The 12480-nt window shown below is 39.0% G+C and overlaps 1 protein-coding gene across 1 annotated transcript; it reads left to right on the forward strand.

Moving 5' to 3' along the window:
- The first annotated feature begins 811 nt into the window (after positions 1-811).
- Positions 812-9063, forward strand: ak7a (adenylate kinase 7a). Its single transcript, XM_049589378.1, has 18 exons — positions 812-1235; positions 1332-1484; positions 2538-2652; positions 2780-2874; positions 2953-3063; positions 3234-3317; positions 3425-3513; positions 3603-3693; positions 3841-3918; positions 4359-4508; positions 4703-4831; positions 4974-5079; positions 5736-5864; positions 5950-6015; positions 6169-6366; positions 7707-7924; positions 8034-8192; positions 8309-9063. The coding sequence occupies exons 1-18, from the start codon at positions 1152-1154 to the stop codon at positions 8342-8344; spliced, it is 2091 nt and encodes a 696-aa protein (XP_049445335.1). The 5' UTR covers positions 812-1151; the 3' UTR covers positions 8345-9063.
- Positions 9064-12480: the final 3417 nt, after the last annotated feature.

The raw sequence follows: 12480 nt of genomic DNA on the forward strand, positions 1-12480 counted from the left end.
TTTTTATTTCATTTTTTTATGTGCTTTGTTGTATTTTCGGTAGCCTTGTGTAACATCTTGGCCAATGGACTACAGATGAAAAATAACCTTTTGGCTTATTCTGCCATTTTTATACCATGTGTTTTTATTAATTTGCACTGTCCCTTCTTAAATAAACTAACTAAACTAAACTAAACTGTACTGAACTAAGAAGGCATTCCTGTATGGTGGAAAGATATAGAGCAACAAAATGCTTTTAATTGAAAAGAATATATTTGAACATAACCCCTTTGTAATCACCAATGTTTTGATTAGTTGCCTGACTGTAACTGGATTACATATTGTTTTTGGTAAATGTAACTGATTACAATGTCATTTATTTTGTAATTTTATTATGTAACTACATTACATAGGCCTATATGTTAATAGTTACTCCCCAGCACTGATGAAACAAAGTATAATCAACAAATGCATTACAATATATTATTATAAGTTAAACTACCCCGTATTATATAAAATACTTAAAATTAGCTCTCCCTTTACCACTAAAATGTTGAAGTGATCTGCACATCAATCTATCGATGCTTATTACTGATGCCAATACTCTTGTCCTGTAATACTGTAAGTAAGATTTTGAATGCAGAATTTCTACTTGTAAGAATATTTTACACAGTGGTAAGCTACTGCTACTTTAACTCAAGTAGAAGTACATAGGCTACAATAATTAATACTGACTTTGATGAACTTTAACTCTGCAAGTCATTAGTGTGGATGAATGAGAAATAAACCAACAAACTAATAAATGAATAAAGGGTTTGATTTTTTTTTTACCCCCTAAATTTTATCCTGGTAGTGTTTGAAGGCTTTGAAACGCCATTTTGAGTATCATTTTGACATTAATAAAGAGACAGGAAGTGTAACTGATCAGTGGACAGCTTACGTGAGTAACCGGAAGTAACGCGTCAACCTCTGTATTCTCAGCGAGGCACTGCATTGGCTGAGCCATAGCAACCGGAATGAGTCCGTAGCAACGGACCCAAACGTAACAGTTATCCTCACAAATCTAGACTAAAGTTACTATCTAGTAAGGGCTTTAACACAGTTCTTGTAGTAATAAAGGTAGTCACTACTATAAAAGCTTACTTGTAACCGCAAATCCTCTTCTTTATAAAATGGAAGACAAAAAACAATCAGCTCGTCCCAAGCGTATTTTCATCAACGACGTCGACAGGTATTCCTCCAAACACATCGCGAAGGTAGCTAACGTTAGCATAATTAAGTAGCCAATATTACATGTATTTTTAAATGTAAAATGGCTAGTTTTAAAGTATATTTTCTGACCATCTTCACAGTTTTTATCGACATCATGCGTAGCCGGAAATGGTTCTGAAGAAGCCGAAGAAGAGCAGATCTCCTCAAAAGGTGAACCTGCTTTCCAGATAGTGGGAACTGTGTCTCCCTCCACCAAAGAAGAAGAGGAAAGCTCTCTGTTTGAGCAGTACACGGTGAGTCAGGCTTTACATAAGAGGTATAGGCTAACTGTCATTTTTTACTGTCGACAGAAATGTGGTGCATATTAATTCCAGGCTTTACTGTCAATACACACAGGTGGTGGAAAGTAACTGAGTGCATCTACTCAAGCACTGTGAAGAACAATTTTGAGATACTTGCACTTTACTTACTTACTTACTATCACCATTTTATGCCACTGTACATCACTACTCCACTTCATTTCAAGAGCAAATGCTGTAACAACTAGCTCCTCTGCAGTTACTAGTTACTCTACAATTAATATATTTTACAATATGATCCACTACTGTAAATTAAAATACCCCAAAGTTAAAATGGGCCTCTCGTGTTGACACAGTACCCCAATAAAACACTGCTACAGATTAATGCATCAGTAACAACAATCCAGAGGTTATATAAGATTGTGTTCTGGGCAACAACAATAAACCAATGTCCCATTTGTCAGGTTTCTTAGAGTGCAGTGACCCATTTATTTTCACACGCGCTCACCTTCACACAGGTAAAACATTGTATATCCATACTTCATCTCAGGTAGTCAGGAGTCCATGACAGGTAGGTGCCACATTTAACACCGTCAAAAAACTGTTTGCTTACCCCATCACACACCTGCTGCTCATCACCTGCACCATATTTGCGTGTCATGTATGCTACATATGGAGTGTGTCTGCACCTATACATGTCTCAGTATAGCATAACGAAAAGTAGTAGTAACGAGAAAGCATAAGGATTCTTATTTCAAGTGATTTTACACTCATGAAAACATAGTTATGAATATTAAACAACATTTCTACCAATAGATGCCCCTAAATCCTACACACTGGACCTTTAAGTACACTTAGCCAATAATACTTAAGTACTCTTACTGTAACTGAGTATTTTATATTGTGGAATTGCTACTTTTACCTACCACCACTGCATACAGGGACTGTAACAGCTTTATGTTCAGGATGTATATCTCTGGAAAATACAAATTACAGACCATGTGTAATTGAGAACATATCTCTATCCCTCCCTATCTCTTTTGGTAGTCCCCAACTCGAGATGAGCTTCTTGAGCGCCTGCGGGAGTGTGATGTAGTAGTGTACAACATCTCAGAGAGTCCTTCACAACAGCAGGTTGAAGATGCAACATGGGCGATCACAGGTAGGAGAGTAATTAAGCTATACTTTAATGGTGGTGTACTTTTGTCTCTTGCCATTGTCCTCAGTAACCTAACATGTAAGCGTATTGCTGCCTCCTTGTACTTTTTTCCTTCGTTCTCTCCAAACAGCCCTTCATGCCGAGATGGAGAACTTCAAGTCTCGGAAAATGTTCATCTTAGTCTCCAGCGTGATGACATGGGCTATGACCAAGCCGCAGAATCCGGTGAGCCTGTAGGAAAATGTAGGCAAACTTGTCTGGTGGATATAACACAGCCAATGTGGTTATAATGTCTCTCTTCAGGAAGAAACAGATGTTCTGCTAACAGAGGAAGAGTTCAGACGAAGAAGGCCGCATCCTAAATTCAGAAGCCACAACAATCTGGAGAAACTTGTGCTGAAACTGGGTAGAGGTGTAAGTACATTACTGGGATGAATAGTTCAACATGCTCAAAAAAGGACCATTTTACACCATCTGACTTTCTGTTCAGTCCCAACAACAGTACGAAATAAATGAAATTAACTTTAAAAGATAGAAAATGCATTTAAACCTTTTGTGTTCTGTTTGATTTGACAATTTTACAGAAAAAGTCCAAGCTCTCTGGTTATGTTGTAGCCTCTGGTCTTCAGTACGGACAGGGAGAAAACCTCTTTCACTACTTTTTCAAGGTAGATATTAATGTGATAATAACTCAGTATATTGTATGTTTGTGTATATACCAATAGCCTAAATTTAAATATCATCTCCTGTGAAATGTCTTTGTATTTCTGCACAGGTGTCCTGGTTGATGCAGTTTCCAAAGGTTCCTCTCTTTGGACAGGGCAAAAATCACATCCCTATGATTCATGTATATGACCTTGGAGGGTGATTTTATTTACTGGACTCCTACATATATACCATCACTTGTTATTTTTAGATTATTACTTCAGGGCTGACCTGTTTTTCTTTTACAGAGTGATCCAAAACATCATTGAACTCAAGCCAAAGTCAAAGTACATTCTTGCTGTCGATGACTCCAAGAACACTTTGGAGGATATTGTGAAGGTAACCTCGTTATAAACACGAATGCAGCAATACGTTCTCTCATCCTCCATATGTTCCTGATTACTTTATTGAGAACTCTCTGCTGTGGATTACGTGTGCTAAAAATGATTCAAAATTATGTTTATTCTCTAACTCTTAACCCTACAGATGATAAGCAATACACTTGGGCCAGGACAAATTAACAAAGTACCAGAGCAAGAAGCCATCGCCATGAAGGCTTTTAAGGTACAGTCTGTATTTTTCTTCAAAATTTAAATAAATTATAATCCAGTCTTTTCCCATTTCTGATTTATTAACATATATCCAGTTAATATTGAGTAATAATGACTGTCTCCATGAGTGAGAATTCAACCCAGAGACACTGAAAAAAGTACAGTATTATCAATGCAATTGAATCAGGGCTAGATTTTTTTGTATCTAGAATGACAGCTCAGGCTCAAGACTAAAAGTTTTTCTATTTAGTTTTTAGTGAGAGCTGGTCACGGTCACAAATATACATTTTACACCTGGGCAAATAAAACAACACACACAGGAATTCATATCTGACTTGTTTCTAGCTTTGCAGCTCTAGATACAGGATCACACGGGTGCATATTCTACCAGTAAATATTTAATCTACAACATACTGTGCTGATAACCCTTGATGTTTTCTCTCTCATTTTCAGCCAGAGGAGTTGGATTACCTAAATATCAACCTCCTCCTGGATACTTTTATCATAAAAGACTCCTTCAGTCTCTGCTGGACGTCTGAAGCTGGAATGATTGAAAACATGGCGAGCATTGTGGAGGAATACAAAGACACCAGGCAGCTACTTGTGAGTGTTATATACAGAGCAGGAAAGATTTAAACATATTTACATATCATTCCTGTTACTCTGGTCGACAGTATGTCTGGATTCAACATGACAGTAAAGTCATCCACAACAATACAGACACCTTAATGGGGTATTTGGATCGTAAAAGCTATTTTGATGCCATGATTTCCTTTATTTTCCACTGATGTCCTCAGCCAATTAGAATCTGCCTGGCTGGACCTCCAGCTGTGGGTAAAAGCACCGTTGCAGAGAGGCTCTGCAGTCATTACCAAATAAACCACATCAAGATCAAAGAGATCATTGAGGAAAAGATGGCACACCTGGTGAGTGGGTTAAAAGGATTGTAGAACTATATCATCTTTTTCTCACTGCTGTCGTGTACCTAAAGGAAACGTACCATACCACCCTCTTGTGGAAGGTCTTCTCTGCATCTTGAGATTGTTCATGTTCATCTTTCTGCTACAGAAGGAGATAGTGAATGAAGCTGACCCTGAAAGTGTCAGTGAAGACATCATGGCTGCTGCAAAGAAACAACTGGAAAGCTTTAACAAAAGCATGGAAGCTAATGCAGGTTGGTTACAGAACCACAGCCCTAAAAAAAGAATCACATGCTGATATTCAATGGTGTGGTTTGGATGTTTGACTACAAACTTGAACACTTAAACTGGACACAGGACACAATGTAATTAGATATTAAAAGTGAGAAAGAGACATGTTATTACATCATAACGTGTCCAGAAACAGGTCTGAAGCAAATGGTGTTTTAACTGTGGCCCTTAATACAATCTGATTATGCTCAATTTCAGGTTCATACTGGTATTTTGGGTTTCAACTAGGACATGTTTACCTGCTTTAATGTAAAAAAAAAAAAGTCTTAATCTTCCTCATACTGTCTTTGCTGGAACACCTGTATACACCCTCTGTCTAAGACGCTACGTTTTAGTGCCTGTTTTTTAAGCCCCCCATCTGAAAAAAAAAATAGTCTGCTCTAAATGCTTCTGCATCTTAGCGCCTCCACGCCATCATTGCAGCTGGGAAATGACAGTAACAGAGAAAAGCAGCACTTTTTACTGTGACAAATCACCTCTACATCTCTCAAAAGTAGAATAAAACAGAGTTAGTAGTAGTGGTTGGTTTCTCTGCAGTTGGATTACTGATGGGTTGTTGTTGCATAGAGAGGCTGTTAGTGACTCATTTTAGGTTGAAATGCCTGTTCTTGTCCATCAGGTCGACTGGCTGACCATCTAGTTCTTGACATTTTGCAAGAAAAGCTGAATTCAAAGCCATGTAGGAACCAGGGATTTGTTCTCGATGGCTTCCCTAAAACCTACGAGCAGGCAAAGCTGATTTTCTCTGGTAAGGATTATTCCATTCATTCATTCACTAATTATTGTTTAAATATCTGTTACACTGATGTGGATGTGATGTTTTTCTTATTCAGATGAGGACACAGAGAACCAGGATTCGATGCCAAAAACACCTGTGTACAAAAAGGATATCACTCCAGGTTGTTGATGTACTTTAATTTACCACAAAGGGAGAACACAGGCCATTCAGTTCTTACAGCAGAGCAGGCAGTGGAAATGATACTGGCAATCAAATGTAAAATAACCCACATCTACCTAAAACATTCTTATTGTACTTGCTTTGTGTTTTGCAGAGCATGTTTTTGCCCTCGATGCCACAGATGATTTTCTGACAAAGCGAGTACAGGAGCTTCCGCAGGGTGTGGCAGAGAAGATGCGCTACACCCAGGAGGAGTTTGTCCCTCGCCTGATGAGATACAGAGAGCTCGGTGCTGCTGAGGAAACGCTGCTGGACTTCTTTGATGAGCTTGAGATTCACCCAGAGCACATTGGTACTGTCCTCACAGACACACAGCTCATACTAGACCATAAACAGAATATTTAAAATGATCTCACATGTAGAAAAATGAAACTGTAAGAAGTGAGTTTTGTGCCAATTTGTCTGAGCTGTATTTTAGGAGATGTGACTATGATAGATTCCACCATGTCGTAGACTATTTGTTGTCTTCTTCGAGCTCAAGAGTTTAATGAAATGAAGATTACACTTCCTGTAAACCCCAGTGCTTCACATTCCAAAGAGCATGCTACTTCTTAGTTTAAAAACAGTTCTGTTTAAAGAAAACATTTAACATATTTGGAAACACACTTATTTGCTGTCTTGAGGATAGGTTAGATCAGGAGATAGATACCTGTCTTACATTCATGCAGTAAAAAGCTCTAAAGCTCTGCTCATCCCAGTAAAACAGGGAAGTGTCCTTTTGACACTTCAGTTTTAAATGTATTAAAGAAACAAGCTGTAACATGTTAATCAGTGAGCTTTACCGGGGCTAGTAGATGGATTTTGTTATCTTAAGACAAAGCGAGGCTAGTTGTTTCCAGTCTTCATGCTAAGCTAAGCTAACCAGCTGCTGGCTCCAGCTCCATTTTTACCACACTGATGTGAGAATGGCTTCTCATCTGAAAGAAAACGATTAAGCAACTTTCACAAACTGTCGACCTGTTCCTTCAAAGGTATACTATGCAGGAATTGTCAGTTGCAGTTTAACAAGTGTGTGCCATCCAGAGATTCTGAGGGTGTCCTTGCATTTAACCCAAAAAGTATTCCTTTGTGAGTCACTCCACCTTCCTAAATAAGGTTATTCTGTAACAATCTATGGTTTTGTGGATCTTCAATTGGTTACTGACTTTAAACAACAAGCGTGCTGGCCTGGCTCGCTCTAAATCACCACGACTGTCTCTTACAAAATGCACATATCTAAAAAGAGACTCTGGTCTGTTGAGCCTCGAACATAAGGCAGTCTCCCTCCCCTTAACCTTGGAAGCTATGGCAACAGAGCCAGCCAGGCACCCTTATCTGGACAGCTGTACTCCCTCCGCCACAACTGGGAGACCAAAGATGGAGTGCGACCTTCCCGTAATGCTCAGGAACTTCCAGAACACCGCAAAATAAGAAGAAAATAAGACAACACAGGCAGAGGGCAGAGTGATGATTTAGAGGAATTACTTTGGGTTGAATCTTTACTTTTTTTTAGGAAAATCCTGCATAGCATACCTGTTAATAAAGAGAATAAACACATGGTAACCAACATAATGTTCTGTAGACAGCCTTGTATAAGTTTCCAGTCCACTTTACAATGGTTCTGTTTCTTCTGTATGACTTGTTCCTCTCCAGAGGTCACTACAGGTGACTCAGAGTACACACATGTCATGAAGAAGATCACAGAGACTGTGGGGGCTCCCAGGAACTACGGTCTGAGTCCAGAGGAGCAGGAGGAGGAGGACAGAAAGAGAGAAGAAGAGAGGAAGCAGAGAGTGGCTGCAGAGGCTGTGGAGAGGAAATGCAGGAAGGAAGCTGCACTGGCTGAGATGGCTGCTCAGTACGAGGAGTGGGTAAGTGCTGTGTTCACAGATGGTAGTCATAAATAACCATGCCACATTGGGTTAATGTGAAGTAACTGTAAATACTAACAGTTTAATTATTTTATTATTTATTTATTAGCAGAAGAATTTGTCGGAGGTGAAGCGACAGGAGCACGAGCTGCTGGAAGCTCACGGTCTTCCTCTGAGGAACTACCTGATGAAGTATGTGATGCCCTCGCTCACTGAGGCCATGCTGGAGTGCTGCAAGATCAAACCAGACGACCCCGTTGAGTTTTTGGTATTGACACAGCAGACATACTTATATGTGTGTTTAAAGATAATCCTGCATAGTATATCTTTAAATGATAAATATGAGTGAATTTTTACAGCAGCTGTTTCTGTTTTGTTTTTCAGGCTGACTATCTACTAAGAAACAACCAACAAGACTGACACGGAATTGATCCAGTACATGTTATTGATTTACAGCTTGTGAGGCTGCATTTATTCAACATTCATTAATATAATAAAAAGATGATTGTAACAGACCTCATAAATTCATTGAAGGTATTTCTGTACAAAACCCCAACAAAATGCTAACATTTTTCTGCAGTGAGTCTTTTGAGTTACAGTGTGTGTAATCCTGGATGATACCACTTTCTGTATGAAGGATTTATAACTGTAACTAATGGCGTCTGCCATGGAGAGTAAATTATTCATTCATGCTTTAGAGATCATATGTAAGCCATTGATAAGAGCAGCTTTTGGGTCAATGAGTCATTAATGTTATCAGCTATCAATTCTACAGTTATACATGCTAATCAAGTCATGAATAAAGGGTCATGAGTTCCTTTTTCTCTTATAAGCTTCAGCAAAAGTGTGTTTGGCATTTTTAATCAAATATAAATGTCAATTAATCATTGATGAAGAGTTTTTTTCAGTAATCCATCCTGTCTGTAGCTGTAAATGTTAATAAATGGTCAATAAATGGGTTGTCCAGATGCCCTGCAGCCATTTGCAGAAGGTCAGAGGTCAAACGCTCTATTTGAGGATTTACTTGGTGAACTAAAGAACTAAAAGACACAGTAATAAATGTATTGACTCATTGGAAACCATATGTCAACTAAGCAGGAGTGCAAGAATCTCAACTAGCCACCAAAGCTGAAAATAAAGTGTTGGTTCCTGCACAGTGTGTGTGATATGAAAGCAAAACTATGAGTTTCACCCTGTAAAATGGCAGAGTGTGTGCAAAACACTTTAACAGAAAAAAAACCCTAATATCATCTAATATTAGAAAAAAACTCTCATAAGTATATTAAAGTGCCATACTGGAACTATGATTTAGCATCACACAGCAAAACACAGTTGAGGTATATTGTGATAGGTTATAACACATAATACACTTCAAACACTAACAACTACATCTCCAATATGAAAAAGATATTAATGTTCCTCTTGGTGTGGGACTTGGCTCGGTGTTTGTTAGGGACGTTTATGTTTCAGCCAGGTTTCCACTCATTACAGCTCTGTCCTCTCACAGCCTCCATCTGGTCTGTGACTCAGCTCCCACTCTGCTGAAGAGTCAGAGTTTACTGGAACAAGCCTGCCGACTCTGGTCTTAATCCAGCAGAGATGTAAACACAACAGACTTTTACTTTGTGCAAAGATCTTTGGTTGAAGGTGAGGCAGTGGAGACAGCTTTCAAACATAGCTTTAGAAATCCACTTTATTCCCACATTTTGTTCTCACTTGTTTTACTGAAAGAAAGCCTGGTGACTCATATAACTCATGTTTATGGCATTTATCTTGAGAAAAGGAAATTCAAGAATTGCATCAGATAAATGTAACAAAGTACATATAAATCTGGGGTATTTGTACTTTACTGGAGGATTATGTTTTCACGCCACTTTATACTTCTGCTGCACCACAGTTCAGATGAAAATATTGTATGTTTTAGTCCATTAAATTTACCTGACAGCTTTAGTTACTTTACAAATTAAGATTTTGCATATTAACACATGAAGAGTTTACAACGTGTGATGTCTTGTCCTGGATTGAACTGCGCAATTAAAGCTGAAATGGCTAGTTGATTAATTGATTAGTCATTTGATGGAAAATTAATTAGCAACTATTTTATAAATCCTCATATTTCTATGCAAAAATTGCATGTTTCTAGCTTCTTAAGTGTGACGAGTGTGATTATTTTAATAATTTTATTCAACAAGCTGTGTGAGGTGTCATTTTTGTTCTGGCAAAGTGTGATGTGGCATTAGTAAATAAATACGTCCCCAACCACTGTTGATTTACTCGTGAAAAAGTTACAGAATGAAACCAAAACTTACATGCCTGAAATATGTACTGAGCAGAAAATAATGAAAATACATTCCTTGCATGTTATGTGAGCCTTTAACTTTCATTTACAAGCTACAAGTCTGCTCTTTGAACACAAGGTGGTGCAGTCACTCTATCTAGAAACTTCACAGAGACAAGCTCTTGGATTCAAGTGTTTTAATATCTACATGTTTATATTTTTCTCAGTTCCACCCTAAGAAACTAAAGTTCTCATGGTACCATATGCTTTTAAGATGCATTTAATAAATGAGTCTGGCTGTGGAGAAGGCCTTTGTTCTGATATTGTTGTAAAATGTGTCACAAAATAAGAATGTGTTGTTGTGGATATTAAAGTCAAAGCTCTGTCCGCAGTTTGCTTTGTAGTCTCCTTGTGACGGAGAAGCTGTGGAATCCAGCAGCTAATTAGAAGCTGTCTACAGACTCGCGCGTATGGAAAATAAATCATAACAGAAGCACTTCCTGTCACTCCGTCACTTCATGTACAAAGTCATAATAAAATGGCAAAAATAGTATTTTCCAAGTCGTTAAAGCTGCAAAGCAAAACTATATAATTGTCCCTGTAGCTGTGTGGAGTTCGGCGTATCCATACTTGAGGTTTTTTAATCCATTTTGCAGTAACTTTTCTTAAACATTACATATTCAGACACATCAGTAATAGCTGGTACAGACAGTAGTGATTAAATCCCCTTCACCCAAAAATAATTATTTTACCAGGAATACATGTAGAGTGACAAAACATGGAGCCTCTAATTTACTCAGTCAGCTAAAGTTTTATCTTGTCAGTATTAATACAAGTATGTCTTCATAATTTACATAAAAGAAGTTTCTTGGTACTTAATTTGGTGAGTATATTATTGTCGTTAAAACTTGCCAAAACCTAACCTACCAAACTTTACAATGCCAAACCATGTTTCTTTTCCTGAACCTCTTTAACTTTACTTTACTAAACCTAACCTACATAACTTTATATTAAGTACAAAACTAGCGACGCCGTTCATGGGGCACTAATTCATTAGATATTGTACGAATTACACGAATGCAAATTTGCAGATGATGTGGTTCTGTTGGCTTCATCACACCATAACCTCCAGCATGCACCAGGGTGTTTTGCAGCCGAGTGTGATGCAGTCAGGATGAGAGTCAACACCTCAAAGTCTGAGGCCATGGTTCTCTGCCAGAAAATGGTGGATTGCTCTGATTGGGAGTGAGTTACTGCCCCAAACAAGGGCGTTCAAGTATCTTGGGGTCTTGTTCACAAGTGACGGTAGTATGGAGTGTGAGATGGATCGGCGGTTTAATGCGGCAGCTGCAGTGATGCAGGCACTTGCACTGGATTGTCATGGTGAAGAGGGAGCTTAGTCAGAGGGCAAAGCTTTCAATTTACTGGTCCATCTATGTCCCAACCCTCAGTTATGCTCATGAACTCTGGGTAGTGACCAAAAGAATGAGGTCATGGAGCTCGGAGTAGAGCCGCTGCTCCTTCATGCCGGAAGGGGTCAGTTGAGGTGGTTCGGGCATCTGATCAGGATGAGGTGTTCCAGGCATGTCCCACTGGTAGGAGGCCCCGGGGTAGTCCCAGGACATACCGGAGGAATTATACATCTCCTCTGGGCTGGGAACACCTTGGGGTCCCCCAGGAGGAGCTGGAAAGTGTTGCTGGGGAGAGGGACGTCTGGAATACTTTGCTCAGCCTGCTGCCCCCATGACCCGGCTGCAGATAAGCGGTTGAGGATGGATGGATGGATGGATGGATGGATGGATGATGCGATCCTTTGTATGAGGATACAGATACAGACTTTTCATGCACTGTTCGTATGTATACCAATGAAAAGTAATGCACCACAATTCGTATGTAACCCACATAATCATGAGTCAAGAAATTTTTGTATAAGCCACATGTACGAGAAGGCTGCGATCACTTGACCTATGCACTGACAGGCGTAAAGAGATCATATAAAGGCCAAAATTCCGCATAAAAAGTCAGGATGGGGACTTCGATGGGTCACAAGACAAAGGATATTCCCCCAGGACACCATGTTCGGGACTGTGTGAAACCAAATGGAGTTTGGAATTCATTGCTGTCTTTCCCTAAATTTAACCTACGTAACTTCGCATGCCCAAACCTAAAGCTGCCCAACCATGTTTCACTATACTCGCCTAAACCTAACCTACATGACTTAACGTTAAATTCGTAATGTGACAACGTCATTCATGGGGCACTGATTTGTTAGATATCA

This window comes from Epinephelus fuscoguttatus, linkage group LG11, assembly GCF_011397635.1.
Source record: "Epinephelus fuscoguttatus linkage group LG11, E.fuscoguttatus.final_Chr_v1".
Classification (NCBI taxonomy): domain Eukaryota; kingdom Metazoa; phylum Chordata; class Actinopteri; order Perciformes; family Serranidae; genus Epinephelus; species Epinephelus fuscoguttatus.